At 38.5% G+C, this 24,399-nt stretch overlaps 1 protein-coding gene across 6 annotated transcripts in view; it reads right to left on the bottom strand.

Annotated features, from left to right (window-relative positions):
• Positions 1-22,635, bottom strand: part of CD163 (CD163 molecule) — a 32,174-nt gene extending 9,539 nt beyond the window's left edge. For 4 of the 6 annotated variants that reach the window (XM_059403630.1, XM_059403631.1, XM_059403628.1 and 1 more), the window contains exons 1-9: positions 22,494-22,635; positions 21,016-21,102; positions 19,760-20,080; positions 16,608-16,928; positions 12,961-13,281; positions 11,921-12,241; positions 1,222-1,950; positions 765-857; positions 369-683 (exon numbers count right to left, since the gene is read on the bottom strand). In XM_059403630.1, coding sequence (XP_059259613.1) covers positions 369-683; positions 765-857; positions 1,222-1,950; positions 11,921-12,241; positions 12,961-13,281; positions 16,608-16,928; positions 19,760-20,080; positions 21,016-21,102; positions 22,494-22,524 — 2,539 coding nt within the window. In that variant the 5' untranslated portion in view covers positions 22,525-22,635. The remainder of the gene's footprint in view (positions 1-368; positions 684-764; positions 858-1,221; positions 1,951-11,920; positions 12,242-12,960; positions 13,282-16,607; positions 16,929-19,759; positions 20,081-21,015; positions 21,103-22,493) is intronic. The other 2 variants (XM_059403632.1, XM_059403633.1) reach the window with 2 other exon arrangements.
• Positions 22,636-24,399: the final 1,764 nt, after the last annotated feature.

Below are 24,399 nucleotides of genomic sequence, written 5' to 3'. Positions count from 1 at the left end.
TTTTGCCCTATAGAAGTAGTGCTGGATTTATTCTTGTCCCTTCTAATCTACATTATACAGTGATACAAGTGGTGTGCTGAATATAGTTCCATATATATTCATAAAAGTTCTTGATTTTGGTTTTGTTGTCATGTTCACGATAGGCAAGCCTAGTTCTGTATTTTTCTCTTTCTGATGTTATACTGCCTTGCACTTGGGGTAGCATTAATTAATTAATCAAATCTACACTTTGGGACCCTGACTCAAGAAATAGATCCCTCTAAACCTGCTTTTTAGGAAATATTCTCAGTCCAGTATCCCTTACTCCCCTTGGCTCCTCCTCGGTCCTTCTTGAGTCATTGTGACCAGAGCTTCGGCATAGAACTCACCCGAGCAGATGACTCCTGCATCCTCCTTATGCCTGCAGTTGTGCCGTCCCCAGCCATGTGATCGGCATTGCCAAATGCGAGATTCTTTTCCGTTGCAGTCCATCTCATCCAGCCAGATGGGCCCTGCTCCTTCCCCAAAATGGGCAGAGCCAGTGGCATTAATGGCCATTCCGCAGCCCAGCTGTCTGCACACCACGTGGGCATCACTCAGGTCCCAGCTGTCATCACAGATGGTGCCCCAGGAGCCCTCGTGGTAGACCTCTATTCTCCCAGCACAGCGACCGCCTCCGTTTACCAGGCGAAGCTGACCATTCCCTGGAAAGAGAAAATAAAATGTTAATGAAACACCTTCATAAGGATGGAGATCATTTTTACAGATTGGTCACTGATTCTCACCTATGCAAGTGACACCACTTTCTTCTGGAGTGATAGATCTCGTTGTGTCCGGAGATGAGGAGTTGCACGGGGATAGGGTCTGACTCTGATTTCCTGAAAACACCAAACTGCTCAGTCACACAAGATATAAAGAAGTTAGGGTGTGGAAGGGAGACCCAATAGAGTGTAAGACAGATGAGCTGAGAACAAAGAGCTCTAGAGAGAGGGGATGGTGGTGGGTCAACCAGGTTGGGAATGCTTTGAGAAGGGCAGGTACATGGTAAGCACCAGATAGGTAATTATGAGTTTTGTGAAAACTAAGTGTACTTTTCCTCTAAAAAGACACATGAGGTTACTGTTCTGGCACATTTCTCATGATCTCTTAAAAAAGATCATGCCCTTTCTCTATAAGTACACTGGCTCTGATGGCTGACCACCACGAGAAAGGTTCGTCACCAGAGGTCCGTCATCCTCTTACCTGAGCAGATTACAGAGGCCACATGCCCAACAGAACACAGCGACGCACCCAGAGCAGTGACAGGACAATCTCCCATGTGCTGCTCAGTCCCCGTGCAGTGAAACATGTGCCTCCAGATCTGCCCACTTCCTTTCCCAAAATGCGCTCCTCCCGGGGTAGAAAGGGCAACTCCACATTTGAGCTGCTGGCACAAAACATGGGCATCTTCCATGTCCCAGTGAGAGTTGCAGAGGGATCCCCAGTTTCCAAGTATCTTGAGTTCCACTCTTCCCTCACATTGGGACTTGCCATTCACCAAGCGGACTTCTGTGTATCCTGGAAGGACAATAGGGCTTTTAAAAAGATGTCTGCAATTACCTAACCCTGCCCTCCTCACAGCACAGGAACAACTGCAACATGTTCTCTGGGTCTCACTTGAGCAGACGACTCCAACATCCCTGCTGTGGCTACAAGTCCCATCGGGCCTGGAGGCTACTGGGCAGAGCGAAAGGTGGGACTCCTGGCCCTCACACTGGAATTCTTCAGTCCAGATCTGTCCATTTCCTTCTCCAAAATGAGCTCCCCCTAGGATGGAGATGACTGTGCCGCACTGTAACTCTCTGCACAGCACACTGGCAGCTTCCAGAGAGAAGTCAGAGTCGCAGACGGTGCCCCACCTGTCACCATGTTTCACTTCCACACGCCCGGAGCAGGGAACTTCTCCTCCAACCAGTCTGGGTTCCCTGTGGGCTGAAGAATGAGAAATGACATGATTCTTCGATTTTCCTTCATGATGGGAGTGGAAAGGGGATGCTGGGGTGTTTAATGATTTTTCATACTTGTTTGCCTTGGCTTTTCTGCCTGGAATTGTCCTAGCAGATTCTAGATGTCTTCATTCCTCACTGGACCAATTCATCTGAGAGAATTTTAGAACTTTGGTTCTTGGCATCAGCCATTCCTAGAAACATGATAACTCTTTCTTTTTAATATTTTGTGTACATTATTCATAACACTGGAGACCATAGATTATATATATATATATATATATACACACACACATATATATATACATATATATATATGTGTGTGTATATATATATATATAATTATTTTTTTTTTAGCCTATATTCATTTCTCTACCTACTGCTGTCTGGTGTTGGCCCCAACCTTTTTGAATGGTTTTAAATATAGTGTTGCAATATACTTCCTGTTTTCAAATTGAACATGGGATTTCTTCTCTTTGATATGTGTTAACTTGATACATGAGATATTCCTTTCTCCCATTTTCTCCTCCTTCCCCTCTGAAAGTACTTTACCAGAACCTTTCATGAATTCCCTAACCAAAATGTTGTCCTCAACTCCCTCACTTTCTCTTAACTGCCAATAAATATTTTTCATTTATATGTTTCTCTTTAAATTTATATTCATAAACATATCTACTTGGAAATTTGGCACATAAGGTGTTCAAAATTGAATGAATTATTTTACTGACAGGACCACAATATTCTTTACTCAATTAATGATATCCAGACCAAGTTAGAATCACTTAAAAATCGAACCACTTCTTTATCTCAGAAATGATAATGATAATGACAGTGAGAACATTAAATGAGCACCTAATTTATTTATGGCACTTTACTAAATGTTGAACAAACATTATTTCACCTAATCCTTACAATCTCCTCAGGGGAGAATTTTTTAGTATCATTCCAATTTTACAAACAGGGAAATGGAAACAGAGAGGTGTAGTAACTTGCTGAGATCACACAGGGAGTTCCTGAAGGGCCAGGATTTGAAGGCAGACAGTATGTTCCAGAGCCTAGAATCCTGACCCTCTCAATACACAGCTCATGTGGAATATCACCAAGGTCTGGCAGTCCTCCAGTATATTTCTCCTCCTTATTTGTGGCTACTGCTTTTTCTTTTAAGATTCATTTATTCATTTTAGAGAGAGGGAGGGAGAGAAAGCATGAGCCAGGGGCACGACAGAAGGAGGAGAGAGAGAATCTCAAGCTGACCTCCCGCTGAGCACAGCTCACGTCATAGTGAGCTTCTCGTGATGGTGAGATCATGACCTGAGTCAAAAGTCGGACCATTAACTGACTGAGCCACCCAGGTAGATGCTCCTTTTGCTACTACTTTCATATAATTTGTCTTTTTTCTTTTTTGTCTTCATATATCATGTAGACCCTTGTAATGGTGTCCTAAGCAATCCTGTTATCTTGTCTCTAAGCCATCTTTCTAATGAATCTATGTCATGCCCGCACATGTTATTATGTTCAAGTATTTCACATGATTTCTTTGTCTTCAAGGCAATTCAACATTTCTTTACTATTTATGCAATAATTTACCCTTTCACCAAATAGTATTAAGGACCTACAATGTTTTAGGCATTTATGTGGGCTAAAAATTCTGTCACAGTTTAGTCCATCAGTAAAAATAGATACTACTATTACTACTACTACTAATAGTAATCATAACCATAGCAATGAACATGTATTGATCACTTGCTGTGTGATTCCTATGGAGCAGGAATTATAATCACCACTTTTCTTTTGAGGAAATTGAAGCAGAGAGAGCTTTGGGAGATTCTCCAATGTCACCTGTCTATTAAAATTAGAGATGATAAACATTATTTTCTTAGCATGCTTTAAAATACTTTATGCTGTCACTTTTAAAGCACTTTTAAGCTCTCACTTATCAATCATACCTGACGCTCCAACCTTAAAGAGGCCTGGTCATGCCATGTTTGCGTGGCTCTATACTTACAGTGTATTTCCTAACCTATGTACCTGGGAAAAAGCTACTTCTTTCCAGGGCTGCTCAATTTCTCACTGATCATCCTCTCCCTCAAAAACACACAAGTGAGCAGAAGATATACATGTTCAAATAATGATGAGTCCAGGGGTGCCTGGGTGGCTCCTTAGATTAACATCTGCCTGTGGCTCAGGTCATGATCTCAGGGTTCTGGGTTTGAGTCCTACATCAGGTTCCCTGCTCACAAGAAGTCTGCTTCTCCCTCTTCCTCTCCCCCCACCTCATGCTATCTCTCTTTTCCTCTCTCAAATAAAATATTTAAAAAAAATGATGAGTCCAAAACTAAAACTATATGTTAGATATGAAACTAGTAAATGAAGGAGTCATCAGCTCTGTTTGAGGCTTTGCAGGAAAACTATAGAGAAAGCTATAAATTTGAGCTGAGTTTGGAAATAAAAAGATCAGGAGTTTGCCAAGTAAGCGATTGTAGATCCACATTTAAAGGACATAGTCATAGGGGCACCCGGATGGCTCAGTGTCCTACTCTTGACTTTAGCTCAGGTCATGATCTCAGGGTCGTGAAATGAGCCCTGTGTGGGGTTCTATGCTCAGTGGGGAATCTGCTTGGGATTCTCTCTCTCTCTCTCTCCCTCTGCCCCTCCCCTGCTCTCCCTCTCTCAAATAAATAAACAAACAAACAAACAAACAAACAAATAAATAAATAAAATGTTAAAAAATAAAGGCTATAGTCCTGAAATACGGCATAATTGAGGACTTATGAATAATCTGGTATGGATGGGATTTAAAATGTAAAGAAAAGGCACACCAGAAATAAAGCTAGGGGCACCTGGGTGCTCAGTGGGTCAAGCCTCTGCCTTCAGCTCAAATCATGATCTCAGGTCGAGCCCTGCATCAGGCTCTCTGCTTAGCAGAGAGCCTGCTTTTCCCTCTCCCTCTGCCTGCCTCTCTGCGTACTTGTGATCTCTCTCTCTCTCTGTCAAATAAGTAAATAAAATCTTAAAAAAGAGAAGAAATAAAGCTAAAGAAATGGGGCTCAGGTTTTAAGAACACTCTTTGCCAAGTACAATTCTCAAGATAAATAGGAGTTTCTTTTGATATTCTCAGAGATGATTCAAACTATTTGGGAGATATAAACTATTTCCTTTAATTAATTTTTAAAGGAAGGAAGTGCATTTGAAGGACCATCTGAAAGACATACGTCTTTTAGAAATGCCTGCTGTCAAACAGCACTAATTCCCTTGATGTTAGTCTCAGCATGACACAGATATCCTATCAGCACTTGCCAGTTTCTGAAAACGTTTCAGATCTGACTATATGCTGTACTGCAGCAGTATAAAATACCCCAGCACGTGAAGATTTTGCCACTTATCATTAAATTTGAACAAAGCAAGCTTCTACTCAAATATAGGTCGAAGAACACATCGCTTTCTAAACACAGCTCCAAGTTTAAAGCAGATATGATTCTTCTACCCCACAAATAATGAAAGACTCTTGAGTTGAATCCTTAATTTCTTCTTGTTAAACCATCATCTGGGCATGAAATTCCTCTAAGATATCATTAGCTAGCATGCATATGATCCCCTTCCACTTTGGAAGAGATATAAACCTTTAAATAAAGGAAGTTTCTTTCTTTCCTTTTAGGGGCTCGATCTCAGGACCTTGGGATCATGACCTGAGCTGAAGGAAGATGCTTAAGGATTGAGCCACCCAAGCACCCCATAAAGGCAGTTTCTTAGGCTGAGCCAAAGTCATCTTTCTTGTGAACTCTTGCTCTCTCATCTGGCTTCATCTCAAACAAAATAAAACATAGCTGGTGCCAAAACAAACCAAAAAATGAAATCAAACCGATAATCTCTTTTGTGGTGAAAACTTATTAAACACTTGAAAAGAGATCCTTTCTATAAATATCCTCTTCTTTCATTTTTCCTAAAGTGTTTGAACCCTGGGCAAAGGGAAATTCTTCCATGCAGAAGTGACTTCAAGATTCCATTCTAGCTTTTTTTTATTCATGAATCTATTAGTAACACATTAATCTACACCATAAATTGGCTTCCTCATATCGCTTACTCTGTGTACATGATTAGACTATCCAAAATTTACTCCGTTAAGAGATTTCTTTCCAGCTAAACCTGTGACTGCATTTTAACATAGAAGCTATTCATTTGATTTTTGTACCTGGATTTAGTAGTTCCTTTGATCAATAATTTAAACTTCCCCTGTGGCATAAGTAACTGAATTTGTCTTTCTTTCTTTCTCTAGAAGTAAATAAATGAAGACATGAAGAACAAATGTGAGAAAGAATTCCTTAGAATTATTTCCTTTTGTTTAGTAATAAACTACGCAGTATGATTTAAAGAAACATTAACATATTATCATTTATTTCTTTCCAGACTCTGAAGAAGTATAAAGCATTCTAGTATCAAAACTATTTCTCGGGGCACCTGGGTGGCTCAGTGGGTTAAGCCTCTGCCTTTGGCTCAGGTCATGATCCCAGAGTCCTGGGATCGAGCCTGGCATCGGGGGGGTCTCTGCTCAGCAGGGAGCCTGCTTCCCTTCCTCTTTTTGCCTGCCTCTCTGCCTGCTTGTGATCTCTGTCTGTCAAATAAATAAATAAAATCTTAAAAAAGAAACTATTTCTCAAACCTTAGTAAATACAAGGGTGGCACAGTTGGTTAAGCAACCAACTCTTGGTTTCGGCTGAGGTCGTGATCTCAGGGTCTTGAAATCAAGCCCCACATCAGGCTCTGTGTTCAGTGCTTAGTCTGCTTGGGATTCTCTCTCCCTCCTCCTCTGCCCCTCTCCCACCCTGTGCTCTCTTTCTCTAAAAATTAAAAACAGGTTTAAAAAAAACTGATTCTTAAGTTCAGATGTTCTCTGTGGTCCATACTCAGACATCACAAATAAAATGTCTGGGAGTCAAAGTAATTTTGTAGCAAATTTTCTTAGACCAGTTTGTGACTGGTTGATTGAAACTGCACATCAGAGATAAATTTTTGCTTTATCTTTCTAGTCTTCCAGCTTTTTTGAGTTCTTTGGCCCCTTTTAGCCTTAAAACCCTGTGCTCTACACAACTAAGAACTCTAATTATTTAAACAGATAATGGAATTTGTAGTTTGCATTTGGCAGGCACAGAGACAGTATTTCCATGATTTTCTCCCCTGGAAGCCTTCTAAAGTACCAAGAAATCAAGACATAAAATTACAGGGGCGACTAGGTGGCTCAGTCCATTAAGTGACCAACCCTTGGTTTTGGCTCAGGTCATGAGCTCATGGTTAATGGGATTAAGCTCCATTTCCACTTCCAGCTTTCAGCTCAGTGGGAAGTCTGCTTGGGATCCTCTCCCTATGCCCCTCCCCCTAATTGTGGGCACTCCCATACTCTCTCTCATAAATACATAAATCCTTCAAAAAAGAAACAATATTACAAATTCTATTTCTAGCAAAACAAGAAGAGTGCTAAAACCTATGTACCCACGTAAGTAGAAGAGCTTCTAAAAGCTACACAAATATAACAAAAGAGTTTACAAAAGAAGGCAAATAGCATGCATGACATGCTTAGCAAACAAAAATAAAGCTCTGTAAACAGAGGGCCCACTTTCAGCTGCAAATTTACGATATTTGGGATTTCTATTCGATGCAGTTGAATAGAATCCTAAATAATTCAGAATGTTACCCAACTGAAGTGCTCTAGTAATAAAACCTAAATTCTGGATGCAGTTGAACAGAATGGGTGGAAAAAATACATAATAATTCAGATATTGTAGGTTGGAAAGCTGATGCCTTGTTATCCCTGATAAGATATTTGAATAAATGTCACCTTGAAAAGAAAACCATGTGCTCTCTGAAGCTGAAAAATTAGAGGATATACTTGGAGAACAAAAAGACTGGAAAAAAAATTGGAATGCTGGCACGGCATAAATCCTCCTTGCCACTTCTAGTACTTACAAGAGAGAGCTGAACTCAGACTTGAAGTAGCCAGACTACAAGAAAAAAACCACCCAGACCACATCTGGGTGGCTCAGTGGTTGACCATCTGCCTTTGGCTCAGGTCATGATCCCAGTGCCCTTGGACTGAGCCCCATATTGGGCTCCCTGCTTGGCAGGAAATCTGCTTCTCCCTCTCCCCTGCTTGTATTCCCTCTCTTGCTGTCAAATAAATAAATAAAATATTTTTTAAAAAATTGAAGGAAAAATACCAATTTTGTAAGGAAGACATGTTCTGCCTACAACTACTACATAATGTAATGAGAGATCTGTAATTTGGAACTTGCAGGACTGAAAAAAAAACAAAAACAAAAAACAAAACCCTAAGTATCCTAGACCCCAAACTGAGGTGGTGATAAAACTGTAGGCTTAGCAGAACATAGAATTGACACTCCACATACAAAGTTCATAGCCTACCAGCAAGACCCGGGCTGTGGTCTTGTTTTTCCTCCCAAACCCTAGGTTTTAAATGACCTTAGGGGACCAGCCAATAAATTCAGAGGAAGGGGCTGGTCATAGCAAAGATCAGAGTTTGTAAATACATTTCTTGACTCTGGTTACTTTCATGTGGCATTAGATGAAAGAAAATTGTCTAGAAGGGCACTAAGTTTGGGGAGAATTGTTTTTGCTGACTTTGAGGACAGTGGATATCGGCCAATGATAAGTCAACCTGTAAAGCAATCCAAGGTCTCTAAACCGATGTCAGCAGAAAGTGGGTTGTGAAAGGTGTGCAGCCTCCAAACCACACTCAGATATGACTGTGGAGAGCATGCAGTAGTAGGAACTGCCCCGAGAATAGCACTTGGGCCCATGAAGGACATGGACAGAGGACTGCTTCTCAGAGGGCAGAGCCTGGCCTATCAGACTGGTTTACTGTGAGCTCCCTCGGTCGCCTCTCAACTTATCATTCTTGACCAACAGGATTTGATAATTACTGCAGAAAAACAACTCCAGGTACTTCTTGGTGACCACAGAATCACACAAACAGCTTTAAACTGCTTATCTATTTGGCTTATTTTAGTAAGAAAAATAAACTTTTTTTAATCCACTCTTACTTGGCTTTCTTTTGGTTGCTGTTAAACTTCATGCTAACTAATATAAAATACAATTCATAGGAAAACATTTAGAAGAAAATGATCAGTCTGACATACAATAATGCTTACACATGCCCAAATACAGGCAAAGTCCCCCCAGAAAAGTTATGTAGAGATAATATAGTCCATAGTTAGTTGTAGCCTGATACATGATGACAAAATATTATGGAGACATAATATGACAACATAAAGTTGCATAATATGACTAAGTTAAGGTCAGATATGTCTCTCATCTCTAAAAAGTAATCCAATCAGAGTTCTTTTTAAAATAAATCTGAATTCTAGGATGACTACAAGTGATGTGCCTAGAACAAAATGATACAGAAAGATTGAAAATAAGAGAATAGAAAATAAATAAAGCAATTGTGATATTAACATCAGACAATTTGATTCAGAACAAGAATCATTAAGCCATAAAAAATGGGAAAGTCTGCAATACTAAAAAGCACAATTCATAATGACCACATAAAGGTCATAGGAAGATCTATGTCTGAGATGCACAGAGCATCAATTCATCAATTATATGATAGTCACTGGTATACTCAGTGGAAAACCTATAAGGTTTTCCTTATGAATTTATGAACTAGGAAAGAATCAACATTAATTAGGCACTGAACTCAAGAAGTTAAATCAGTCAGAAATCAGAAAGGAATTAAAAGAAAGAAAAATTATAATGAATTAGAAAATGAAAATAGTATTAATCTTCAAAAATCCAAATGCTGGTTCATTAAAAAAAAGCAAAACCAAACTAATTTTATCTAATAAAAGAAATTAAAAGTATAAATAAAATCACACATAATAAAAGATAAGAGAAATATTGATAGAGAAGTAATTTCAGAAAGGTCTTTAAATATTGATATGAAATTATGGTCAAGATATTGTACTAAGTGAATATAAGGTACAGAACAATTTACAAAATATGCCATCACTTGAACAACAAAATGACATGAAACTTATATATAGATTTGTTTGTATTTACATTTATACATATAAATACATTTAAATACATTTATTATATTTATTATACATATAAATACATTTATACATATTAATGTAAATATAATATATACTATATATATGTTATATGTATATAAAATATATGTATTTTTTTCTTTTGGAGATATATTGTGTAAATACAAACATATGTGTGTGTGTGTGTATATATATATATATATATATATATATATATATATATCAATCAGTCATGGAAGTTGCCCGTGAAGAGCAGAACTAGACAGTTGGGGATATCTTTCAGAAAGAGCTTACACTTTCGTTTCAAAGTGTGAACCATTAAACACACACACACACACACACACAAAGTGTGAACCATGTGACTATATTGTCTAATCAAGAAATCTCTTTTAAAAGGTAAAGAAGAATGGTTGAAAAGCAGATATGTATATTCAGATTTGTACCTTAGAAGACTGTCATTTTCCAATCAGAGGATAATTTCTATGTAACTAGAGGTAGACACCATTTACAACATCAGGTAATGCACATAGGAGCACGTGTAGATCAGGATGTATCTGAAGTAAAGCCTTCGGTTACTGGACACAGAGCACCACATGACCACATCTCTACATGGTGAATGGTTTTGCTGTTAGGTGGCTTTCCCTAGAGTCTTTCTTTTACCATATTGGTAATCGTTACGTCAATATGTTACCTGACAGTTGTTAAAGAAGGCATCACTTTTCAACGTTAGCATTTGTGTAAATGTGATTAGTATAAAATATTAGAGATTTTCCTTAAACCTGGCCAACTCACAGCTCACTTTGGACCTGCTAACAGAGGTTGCAGTGAAATACACAAAAGCATTCAGAAAAAAGAAGTTCTTACATAGAAAGATGGAGCCCAAGGGTTAGTCATGCATGTTAATCCAACATATTTTTAAAATCATTTGGAGACATTCCCATGAAACACATTTAAGTTCTATCTTCAAAATTTTAATCCTTAATCTTTCAATACTTTCATGGATTTAAAAATGACTCAATTGTTTTGTTTCTTAATGAACAAGCATAGGGAAAAGAAGAGAGAGAGGCAAACCAAGAAACAGACTCTTTACGGAGAACAAACTGATGGTTACCAGAGGGAAGGTGGGGCCGATGAGATGGAAGGGGGCGCTTGTGAAGAGCACTGGGTGTTCTTTGTAAGTGTCCAATCACTTATTTGTACATCAGAAACTAATATTACACTGTATGTTAACTAGCATATTTTTAAGATTTTATTTATTCATTTAGGGAGAGAGAGAAGGAAAGGTGAGGGAGGGGCTGAGGGAGAGAGACAATCCCAAGCAGACTCATTTCCCTAACGAGCGCAATGCAGGGCTGACATGAACGTGAGATCATGACCTGCGCCGAAATCAAGCAGTGATCACTCAACCAACTAAGCCATCCAGGTGCCCCTTAACTAATTGTTATTTAAATAAAAACAAAAACAGGGCACCTGGGTGGTACAGTTGGTTAAGCATCCAATTCTTGGTTTCAGCTCAGGTCATGACCTCAGGGTTGTGAGAATGAGCTCCACACTCAGTGGGGAGTCTGCTTGGGTTTCTCTCTTTCTCTCCCACTGCCCCTCCCTCTGCTCAGTCTCTTTCTTTCTCCCAAATAAATAATTAAATCTTTTTAAAAAATTACTGAAAAACTAAAGTGAACAAACACAAAATAAAACAAGTCATACCTTTGACCAAGTCACAAAATGCATTATAAAGATATAATTCATCTGAAACACATGATGAAATAGATATTTTCTGGTTTCCTTCCTGAGAGCTAGTCATAAGGACCAATGTTTCTCATCAGTTTCAAGGATCTTACTGGAAATTTACATTCCTGGAATTCGACATCTTCACACGTTGACTGAAAGTCTTACCTGAGCAGGTAACTTTAGCTTCTTCATAGTGATCACAGCTAAGGCCGCCCCACTGCCAGTTCTGGCAGTCCCAAAGAGAAGATTCATTTCCAACACAGCTGCTTAAAAATAGCCAGGTATCTGTTGCCTTAACTTTGGAATAACTCTGATAGGACGTTTTGAGAGCAGATCCACATCCCAAATGCCTGCAAACCACATCGGCTTCTTTCAGTCCCCAGCTTCTGTCACATACTTTCCCTAGCAGCTTCTGAATTTCCACCTCCACTGTCCCGGCACAGCGGCTGCCTCCACCAACAAGTCTCAGCTCCAGATCGGATCCATCTGCAAAAGAAACAAAAACTTAGTCCATAGAGACATATGGAGTTAGCAACCAAAGGATAGAGTTGTTTGTTTGTTTGTTTTTATCTTGCTCCTTCCCAGATACTGAGGCATTGGAAATGATGACATATCCATCTCCTGACTTTTTTTTAATAGCCAGTATAGGCCATGAGTTTGGTTATAAACAGGATTATAGTTGCAAGGGTTAATAAAAACTGTTGATGGCAGAAAAATATGAGCAAGTCAGAGATTTGTTAAAAAGACATAACATTCTGTGTCTCGGACTTAGAATCTGAAATGTGGTCCCTAAGAGCACCCTGAATAATTACTACAGAAAATAATCAGACAACCCTCCAAACTAGTCAAATAAAGAATGGGGACATCTGAGTGGCTGAGTAGGTTGAGTATCCAACTCGGTTTCAGTTCAGGTTGTGATCTCAGATCTGTGATCTTGGGATCCTGATCTTGGGGTTGTGGGATCAAGCCCCAGTATGGAGTCTGCTTGTGGATTCTCTCTCTCCCTTTCCCTCTGCCCATATTCTCCAAATGATGATAGATAGATACATAAACTCTTTTTAAAAAGAAAGGAAAAAAAAGAATGTGTTTACGATTCCTTACAACAAGGAAATAATTAGTTATTTCTATCTCTCCCATCTTGCCCATTCCTACTCCTAAAGAACACAGGTCTTTCCTTCTCTGTTTTTCTTTTTATTTTAACTTACCAGAACATGTCACACCAGCATCTTCATTATGATTGCAATAATGCTTTCCCCATTCGTGGTGTCTACACTGCCAGAGAGCAGATTCGTGTCCATGGCAGGAAACACTGTCAAGCCAAATGTGTCCCGTTCCCTCACTGGTGTTAACTCGACCAGTGGCGGTGATGGCAGTTGGGCATCCCAGTTGCTTACATACGACAGCGGCATCATGACTATCCCAGCCATCATCACACACTGTTCCCCATTCCCCTTGGAATTTTACTTCTAATCTTCCTGAACATTCAGTGACTCCATCTACCAGTCTCAGGCTGAGATCTGCTCCATCTGTAAGAGAGGCACAAAACAAATCATGATTAAAAAAACAAAAATAAGGGAGGACTCTAAGTAGGGACAGAGAAACATATAATAACACTGGAAATCATTAAAGGTGGAGAAAGGGTAGCTTGGGCAAGAAGATAGGACTTTTCAGAATGGCTAGTATCAAAAAGATAAGAAATAACAAGTCTGGCGAGGATGCGGATAAAGGAGAACCTTCTTGTACTATTGGTGGGAAAGAAAACTAGAGCAGCCACCATGGAAAACAGTATGGAGGTTCCTCAAAAAATTACAAATAGAACTACCTTATGATCCAGAAATTGCACTACTGGTTATTTTCCAAAAAAAATACAAAAACACTAATTTGAATGTATCTATGAACCTCTATATTTATAGCAACATTATTTATGATCGGCAAATTATGGAAGCAGCCCATGTCCATCGATAGATAAACAGATAAAGAAGGTATGGTGTGTGTGTGTGTAGTGGAATATTATATTATATATTATAATATATTATATTATAATGGAATATTATTCAGCTATAAAAAGAATAAAATCTTGCCATTTGCAATAACATGGATGGAGCTAGACAGTATAATGCTAAGTAAAATAAGTTAGTCAGAGAAAGACAAATATCATATGATTTCATTTATATATGGAATTTAAGAAACAAAACAAATGAGCAAAGGGGAAAAAAGAGAGAGAGAGGCAAACCAAGAAGCAGACTCTTAACTATAGAGAAGTGTCGGTCACCAGAGGGGAGGTGGGGGAGAGGATGGGTGAAACAGGTGAAGTACACTTATCAACATGAGCACTGAGTAATGCATAGGATTGTTGAATCACCAGTTTGTACACTTAAAACTAATATAACACTGTATGTTAACTATACTGGAATTTAAATAAAACACTTAATAAAAAAATTAAAAAGATAAATACCATATAATCCACTAATGGCTATTTACCCAAAGAAAATGCAAATGCTAATTTGAAAAAATACATGTACTTCTATGTTTACTGAAGCATTATTTACAATAGTCAGGATTTGGAAGCAGCCCAAATGTCCATCTATAGATGAATGGATAAAGAAGATGTGGTGTATATATATGATAGAATGTTACTCAGCCATCAAAAAGAATGGGATCTTGCCATTTGTAACAACACGGATGGACCTATAGGGTATAATACTAAGTGAAATAATACAAACAAAGAAAGACAAATATCATAGGATTTCATTTATATGTGGAATCTAAAAAACAAAACAAATGAATAGACTCTTAACTGTAAAGAACAAACTGGTAGTTGCCAGAAGAGAGGTGGGGGGATCAAGAGATACAAACTTCTGGTTATAAAATAAGTCAGAGAGATAAAACGTAAAGCATAGGGAATACAGTCAAATACGCTGTAATAACTCTGTATGGTAACAGATGGTGACCACACTTATTGTATGAACAGCGAGTAATTTATAGAGTCATTGAACCAATATGCTGTACGTGTGAAACTAATGTAGCATTTATGTCAATGATGCTTCAATAATAACTTTTTTGGAAGAAGAAGACAGGACTTTTCAGTACAGAAAACATGTACTATAAAAAGAATTCCTGGGGCACCTGGGTGGCTCCATCAGTGAAGCGTCTGACTTTGGCTCAGGTCATGTCTTGAGGTCCTGGGATCAAACCTTGTGTCAGGTATTGCGCTCACTGGAGAGTCTGCTTCTCTCCTCTCCCTTTGCCACTCCCCCTACTTTCAATCCCTCTATCAAATAAATAAATGAAATCTTAAAAAAAAAAAAAAAAGGAAAGTAAAAATTTCCTAATGAGATCCAGGGGCTACATTTTATCTAGAGATTTGTTTGACTATCACAGAGTTTTTATTGGAATTATTTGTTTTTTCTTGCTAAATCCGTATTTGCATGCATTCAGGTGGTATGCCTGGTTGCCCAGGACAACCTGGGCATACTCCTGGTTGCCCAGGACTCAACAATGACTTCTGCCTCTGACTCCTTAAGTATCTGTAACTACCCAGTTTGCGTCAAATGCCTGGTCCCTTTGTGACCACTTCCTAAGCCTAAAAGCAAGCAAAGAGAAAAGGGGACCTCAGCATTACCACTTTCACCTCCCCCAATCAATATTCCTCAGAGAACAGAGCTTGATCTTGAGCAATGTCTTATAATAAATAAGTTGCCTTTTCCTTCTGGCAATTTTAGCATTTGCTGCCCCAGTACTGTTTACTGTGAGTGCTAAGCATTGAGAAGAAATGTGCTGACTGGGGACCTGGAAAGATTTTGGTGGGGAAAGGAGAATGAAAGGTAAGTCCTGTGCTCTTTTCGATCCCCAGTCTCTCTTGCTTTCTTCAGCTAACAAATTCCATCTCTTCTGTAGGAATTTCATTCTTTGTAGTTTAAATAATAGATGGTCATGTTGTCCAACAACAACAAAGGCCAATGTAAGAAACAGAAAAAGAGCCAGAATCCCCATGACACTGTGTAAGTGTTTGAGTGCCCCCATGCCTGCAGCCAAGCGTACCCTCTCAATTTCCCAGTTTTCTGAGTCAGTATCCTCTTTCCTTAAAGTCAGCTAGTTAGTTAAAGTTTGAATCAAGTTTTCTTGATTGGAACAAAAAAAGATATCTGGTGAATACAGAGACATTTTTACTCTATTATATTTTTCTGAATGTTCTCTGGGGTTCAGGACCTACTAGGTCAGCTTCAGACTAAGAACTCAGGTGAAAAAGGGGTGTCATCCCTGCACACACAAATTCAATGTCCCTGTCCCCTGAGCAAGCATGAAACACGGAAGTCTCTAGACACAGAGTCTGTTCCTATCATAACACTAGCTTAAATGAGATTTTAATAGAAAACCAAACTATTTTTTATCATTTGATTCTGTAAATTTGAACTAATATTTTTGGGAAGGTGTGGGTTAAGCTTTTTGCAGGGAGAGGATGGTAAGGAGTGTGATTCATTTTTAAAACTCATCCCAAAAGTACAATTTTCTAGTTAGGCTGTTTTTTTTTCCCTTTTTCTTTTTCTTTCTTCTCTTTTTTGGGGGGCTTGGGGTGAAGGAGGAGGACTGGGGTATTCTCCAAACACCTCCCTCTTTCCTCATGACTGGAATCTCAGTTTCACTGCTCATCCTTCCTCCCTAACCTAGTTATTCTCCTTTCAGTTAAGGTAAAATCTCCACAGGTATCAGGTGGGGAACCTGAAATGGGTCATAATAAGATGATGGAGGATGCACGTCTCAATCTGTTTTTAAGAGTTCAGGCTTTTCAGACCCTCACCCCCATTCTTTTGTCCTCTCAGGAAGAACAGAACAAACCCAGACCAGTCCTTACCCATGCAAATCACTCCAACGTCCTCAGAGTGATCACAGTTATGCTTTCCCCATCCTTCGTGTTTGCAGTTCCAGAGAGCTGACTCATTTCCACTGCATATAAGATCATCAAACCAGATTGGTCCAGAACCTTCTCCAAAATTAGCTGAACCAGAGAAACTGACAGCACTTCCACATTCAAGCTGTTTACAAGCCACAGACGCATGATCTATGTTGAAGTTATCATCACACACTGTTCCCCACTGTCCTTCGAACTTGACCTCTATTCTTCCAGAACACCGGTTTCCTCCATTCACCAGCCTCATCTCCAAATTGGATCCATCTAGAGCAGAGAAAAGACCAGAGTTCAGAAGTCATATTCATTCAGAAGTGACTGTAGGAAACAAGATTGCTCTGGGTGTTTGAGATTTGATGCTGTCCTTAAAAATGGTGCCTCATTTTGGATGTTGCCCATCTTTACATATTGGAAAATTGTAATTGTTTAAAGACCAGCTAACAACTAGCACTTTCATCTACACCTACTCACCAAGGAAAATGTTTTACAGATTAAAATTTTCTTTCTGCTTTGTTTTATTTGCTTCCATTATTAAGACAAAGTAAGCACCCTTTTATATAGAAATTGGTCAATTTGACTTAAAGCACTTATTTTAAAAACTAGAGAAAGTAAAATTAGCTCCTCCAACAAAGAAGCAAAAATGGCAAACTGAGGTCAAGTATAAAATTAGAAAACAGGAAAAAGGGAAAAATAAAAATGCCTAAGCATGCACAATAGTTTGCAAATCATCCTATGGTATACCAAATTAATAAAAATTAAGGAAAAATAAATCAAAATAATTCATTTCTTACCCATCTCCTGTTTGAATCAAAGCTTCCCCTACCCCCAAAGCATCTGGTACCATTTTTAGCAAAGAGCAGCTTTTTCATAAAGGAAAATCTCTCTATACACTCTTCCCTAGATTTTCTATGAGGACTAAAATACCCAAGAAAAGGAGATGTGGGATGAAATCTGGGGACACTTGAAAAGCAAAAACTATTTGGGCTTGAACAAAATTTTAGAGGCTCTCTTTTTGAGAAAGGGAGTTGCTTTTAAAAGCTCTAAATACCAGGCAAAGATCTCTTACTTAACAGGATTTTTTTTTTTTTACTCTGGACAATTAATAATCATAAAAGCAATAGTTCACAATTAGAATATGTATCTGGCACTCCAGTGTATCACTTATGCTATCAATCTTCACAGCACTGCACATTTGGGGTTATTCCCATTAACTCTACTTCACAGATAAGTATTCTTGATACGCCTCATCATCACAGTGTCACCCACCCAGAAAAGAGCAAAGCTCGGAGGTGAAAAGAAAAAGCAGTCTAACACCAGCGTTTATTTTCCTGACTGCTATGCTATATTGTCCCTGTGTGTGTGGTAATAGCAAAACCTCCTGAGAGACAGAGGCTCTGAGCATTAAGCATTAGATACAGCCTCTGAAATCTCATGAAACTAGGGAGTCCTTGGGTGGCTCGGCATGCACCAGTTGACGCATTCACTGTATAAACTTCAAAAAGAAAATTTGATAAAATCTATCCTTAAGTATGAAAAAACAGAAAACAAGAGTTTAAAGTGCTACACTGATGGCTTAGCTTAAACCGTTGGCTCTGTAGGCTGCAATAATACTAGTAAGAGCCTGGCAAGAGTTGTTTGTTTGCTTATTTGTTTTAAGATTTTATGTATTCATTTATTTGGGAGAGAGAGTGTGGAGAGGAGGAGCAGATGGAGGGGAATGAGCAGACTCTGTGCTGAGTGTGGAGCCAGACCACGGGCTTCATCCCACCACCCCAAGATCATGACCTGAGCCAAAACCAAGAGTCTGATGCTCAACCAACTGAGCCACCTAGGTTCCCTGAGCCTGGCAAGACTTATGATTTTTAAATTTGCTGCAGATGTTACTATTGTTCTTCCCTATCTTTCTGGTGTAATGATTAACAATAAGAAATTAGAAGAGGGAGGAGGGGGAAGAGGAGGAGTGGGGAGTGCAGGGATGGAAGGAAGGAAGAAGAAAAAGGTAGAGCTCTACATGTATTAAAGCACCGAGTTTTCAGAAACTGAAGTTTAAAAAATTTTAAGAACTTTGCTCAAAATAAATTCATGAGTGGCTGAGCTGGAATTCAGTTCCACATTTTTCTAGATATTAGCCTGTGCTGTTCCCAATATACCCCAATGCTTGGGGAGAGATGAGTCCTTTCTAAAAATCAATCCCGTAGAGGAGACGGTTTCTGAGAAGGGGGATAGGAGAGAGAGGCCAGAGAAATGAACAAGGAGAAATGGGAAGCCCAAGAATCTGAACTAGGTCATAAATATGACTTGGGATTTATAGAAGAAAGGTCTGACACAGAACTTTCTGAGTTATTGTAAGGTCAACTGAGGTGAAATTTTTGAAATGTTTTATAAATCAAAACCACCATGGGGCACCTGGGTGGCTCAGTCAGTTAAGCATCTGACTCTTGATTTTGGCTCAGGTCGTGATCTCAGGGTCCTGGGATCAAGCCCTGTGTTGAGCTCTGCCCTCAGGGAGGGGGGCTGTTTGAGAATTCTCTCTATATTCTCTCTCCTTCTCCCTCTGTGCTCCCCAGCTCTCTCACTTCTCACAAATAAAGAAATCTTAACCCCCCACACACACACAACAATTCACCATTAAATGAAATGAATAGAATTATATACTGAAAAAAGTAATTATACTTAGCAAAACATCCTTCCTTCAACAAAGGATTAGTGCTAGGAATATTTATTTCTCAATTTAGTAAGTTGATTATCAGGGAATGGACAAAAAGTTCAAAGTCCAAAAGCAGCACAATACTGAGAAAGAGGACAAAGAATTCACTTAGATATGATATTTTTAAGTAGGAGTAGAGACTTACAGTAAGATTCCTAACTGTAAAATGAGGCTGGTCACTTCCTCATCGATTGTGGTACTCATAATCTCTTTTGATTTCTTTTCAATGGGGTTTGTCATGCATCATCCGCTCTTTTGGCAACCGTTTGGGTGATTTTATATAGGAAACAGACGACTTACGAAAACTGGCTCCTTTTCATTTTTAACCCATCTACATATTTCTCCCCCACAAAGCATTTCATGTCGAGGCTTTGACTTTCGCAAGTCCTACCTGAGCAGGTTATTACAACATCCTGCTGATGAGTGCAGTTATGCTTTCCCCATCCATCATGTTTGCAGTCCCAGAGAGCAGACTCATTCCCTCGACAAGAGACATGATCCATCCAGATGCGTCCAGAGCCCGCCCAGGAATTAGTCCATCCAGTGGCTTTGACAGCAGTGGGACATCCCAGCTGCCTGCAAATCACAGAGACCTCATCCATGCCCCAGCCATTATTGCACACAGTTCCCCATTCCTCCTGGACTTTCACCTCCAATCTCCCGGTGCACTTGTCTTCACCATCCTTGAGCCTCAGCTCCTTCTCTTCTCCCCCTGCAACAATGCATAAAGACAGCCATTTGTCAGGATCCAAAGAGCACGTGGAGAATTATCATTCTTAGATTATTTATTTATTTTTTCAAAGCCAGATTTGAGAAGCATTCCCAGACTCATCCATGGTATAATAGGAGAATGCTATTTCATGGGTACCCAAGTACAAATATCAGCATCACAGGCTTCAGATGAAGCAAGGACATAAAACCAGCTAAGCTAAGTAATGCAATAATGCTGATTTATATAATCTCCACAGAGAGTTTACTATGTAAATAATATATTACAAAATTTTATAGGTAGCCATGTAAGTTTCTCCAAATTCCTAAGATGGATAGAAAGAAGGCTCCTGATGAAGATGAAAAAAACAGTCTTAAGTAATTTAATGCCCATTATACACATATAGGGAAAACATCAAGAATTTTTTAAAATACTAGTTGAAATCTGGCTGAAACTTTTCTACTTAAATGGAAGTCGAGATGGAGGTATTTTCCTATTACCTCCTATCTTGAAAAAAATCCCTCACCCTCCCCCAAACCACCCCCCTCAAATGTCCCAGCTACCATCCTATGATTACTTTAACATAGGAACCTGTGCCCTCACTGATGTCTATCTGGCCACCCTCAATACATTTTAAGGTAAATTTTGGCACTGAATTTATTAAAGTGTTCCTCAAATTCCATTTCATCCCAATAATTCTGAGTTTTTTCCTCCTCTGTATTGTTCCCTATTTTTTAGGTAGACATATTTTAAATCTCTAAGTGAAGTGAACATTTTTTTCCTGTGAAAGTTTATTTTATTTTGGGGGAAACCATGCTATTTTGTTCATATTTTAGTGTCACATGGTTAGGACCTATTTTCTGCTTTTAATATCTGATCCTTTGAAATCATGAAGCATGTTTTCATGAAGCATTATTTGCATTTGACAAAGCACTCACCGATAGAACTGGTGATCAAACAGGCACCAAGGATGGAGACCACAGCCATAGTGGAGGGACTCAAGAGGGTGAAACATCTTCTACAGTCTGTGAAAAAAAAAAAAAAGGAAGAAAAGGACAAAAGTATTGCCTTCCCAAAAAGAGGCTTTGGAGAAGACAGATGGTTTCAGAGATTCAAGGTTAGCAAGAAAAGTCAAAATGGTAAGTTGGGCAGGAAATATTCATAGGATCAGGATCCTATAGTCTCAGTGAAATAGCTTTGGACATGTTCATGTTTACAGGCGACCTAGGGATGAGGAGTTAGGAGCAAGTTGCGTTTGGAAAAGAATTTCAAGAGCAGACCTTAAAACCTGGAAAATCAAAAAAGCACCGATGAAGATTAGCAGGGGCACAGAATGATAGTCAACTACTGAGATCTCCAAGCCCACTGGATCCAGATGGTTAAGTTCCAGAAGGGAACAGATTCTTTGTATCAAGGTCAGCTCTGCTTCACCAGTACTGACACCATGTCTGTTAAACAGTAGCTGAACACTGATGGACTAAAGTGACAATGTTTATATGTGAAAAACTAAATTACTGGATCTTATCCCTAGATAGAGCATAAAGCTCTAAAGCTTTTATTACTCTCACTTACTCTAACCTGACATAAAAGCTAGCACGCGTTGGTGGCCACACAGGAGCACACACTTTGGGATAAGTCACTGAAGTGTGCCCTTTGGACACACTTTCATGTGGTACGCTATACTGTGATTAAAAAGTTTAGAAAAATGGGCCTCTTGGTGGTTCAGTTGGTTAAGCACTGGCCTTCGGCTCAGGCTGCGATCCTGGCGTCCTGGGATCGAGTCCCCAATCAGCCAGCTCCCTGCTCAGCAGACAGTCTGCTTTCTCCCTCTCCCTCTCCCACTGCTCATGCTCTCTCTCTTTCAAATAAAGAAATAAAATCTTCTTTTAAAAGAAAAGCTCTGAAAAAATTTTAAATGCTAAACAAGTCTATCATATCCATAAAAATCACAATGCAGATTTTAACACTCAGGGATGCTATTTAAATTTCCCTAAGTGATCAACTTGTAATCAGTATTCATTCTTGTATGGTCTGTCCATGTTTTCTAACAATTGTTGCTTTCCTACTCAATCTGGTTCAGTTCATTTCAACTCCTTTCTTTTTTTTTTTTTTTTAATTTTTTATTTTTTATAAACATATATTTTTATCCCCAGGGGTACAGGTCTGTCCTTTCTTAATTTTACGTCAGCAATTTTACAAAACTGATGCCAAGTAATCTTTTTTGGTGCCAAATCTAATCTTTATCTCCCATTTTCAATTTTGAATCTATGGCAGATACAAGTTACTGCCATAAAAGCTTAATGCCCACTTTCCATTCCATACTTTCCCAATGCCAATCACTATTAAATAAGATTCACTGACTGTTAACTTCATACTACATTTAAAGGTAAATGTAGAATAAATGAGAAGAGTTTACCAGCAGATCCAGAGTTTCCATGTGGGACCATTCTGAGTTTGTCCAGTCCAAAGTTCTAATGATTTCTAAATCTTCTTGTATTTTTCTTTAGAAATGTTCTGCTAAAGAGGAGGACCACTAAGACTTCTAAAAATCATCTCACTTCCACAAAACAAAACAAAACAAAAAACCAGAAAGGCTACATAATGGAGGTGGAGTCAGTCAATAAAAAAAGGGAAGTCATTCATAAACTGAGGTTCCCTTTCATACTCATGTTTTCTTCAATATGGGATATGAAATAACCAAAAGAAATTGAGAAACATTTACTACAGATTTATAGAAATTAAGGGGAAATATTAACTCATGTACTATTGTTATTGAAATGAATATTTAGATTTCAGTACTGTGTTTTGGACTAATAGAAACAAAAATGGCAATCATTATGTAGTTATGTCAAAAAACTAAAGTGAAATAAGCAAAGCATAATTAAATAATATTATAAATCATTTGTAATACTATTACTATAATCAAATGTACCAAATGAATAATTTTCTATAGACTATGTACAGAACTTGCTTTTTCTTTGCTAATGAGATGAAGAGCAGCAATAAAATTAGCCATGACCATTATGGAGTCTGAAAATGGTGCAATACAAATTTATAAGACATAATTTAAGCTCTAAATATCTCAAATTCAAGTGACAGGAATACATACATTAGCAATAATAAGCAGAAGTTCAAAGCAAAAGGTGAAAAATAGAGAAAAAAATGGTTATATCAACTGGGAGACAGGAATGAACAGTCAGAAAACTCTTTTCTGTGAGAAGATGCTTAAATTACGTCCTGAAATATGAGAAGGGCTTTGCCTCAAAGAAAAAAGATAAAGGGATTTAAGGCATAAGAAAAAACACATACAAAACAACACAACCATGTGAAAACATGGAAATTTGATGGTCCATGGTGGCATAAATATTCTCAGGTATTAGTGGTGGGCCAGAAGAGGGAAGTTTAAGAAGCATCACCAGTTTTACAAGGAGATATTCCCTACAATCTGGTCAACAAGGGCATGCTGGAGTCTTTCCATTTCTTGGACACAACTAACCTCTTACTTACATTTCCTTCTGTATGTATTGCTTCCCACCACTGTCTTCTTGCATGAGCTAACCCTTACTCATCCAGCTTTTATTTCTTAGTTAAAAACCACTTCGCTAGGAAAAAGAACCTTAACCTTGAATTATTCAGGAAAATGTGTTCTCCATGGTAACCTGTGCTTTGGAGATCATAACTTACAGTTTTTATAATTATTTATTGTTCATCTTACTTGTTGGTCTTAAAACACTAAGGAGAGGAAGTGTGTCTTCTTTTTCAGCAAGACATCCATCAGCCCTTGCCAAAGGGTAGGCACTTGATAATACTTATTTTTTTGTTATTGTGAAAAATGATAATGCTGCTACTGTTGCAGAGATAAACTGCAACATGAAGTTTACATGAAGAAAGGCATCCTGTATCCTATGTTATAAAGTCCTATGCCTTGGCATGGAACTCTCTCGAGGCAGTAAACTAGAGCAACCATGGGACTTATCTTGTTAGTTTCTCATCTCTCATGGATCACTGTCTCTTGTTGCCTATTTCATCTGTTTTTCAGTTATTTCTGGTGGGAGAATAAATGCACTTCCTTTTTCTTCCTTCTTAATGGAAGCAGAAATTTTTTGCTCACTAAGATTTTTATCTTTTGAATTTTGCACTGGTCTAGTCCTTCCACTCTGCTACTACATTTTTTTTTTTTCCAATTAGGCTTTTCTTATAATCTTAACAAATTTAATAAATAACATTCTACTTTCACTGCATTTTACTCTTGCCCTCATTTCTATTACCATCCATGCCTCCAATCATCTTCAATATTGCTACCAAGGTAAAATGTAAAACAC

Source organism: Mustela nigripes, chromosome 6 (assembly GCF_022355385.1).
Source record: "Mustela nigripes isolate SB6536 chromosome 6, MUSNIG.SB6536, whole genome shotgun sequence".
Lineage (NCBI taxonomy): Eukaryota > Metazoa > Chordata > Mammalia > Carnivora > Mustelidae > Mustela > Mustela nigripes.
This window is presented reverse-complemented; position numbering and strand designations above follow the sequence as displayed.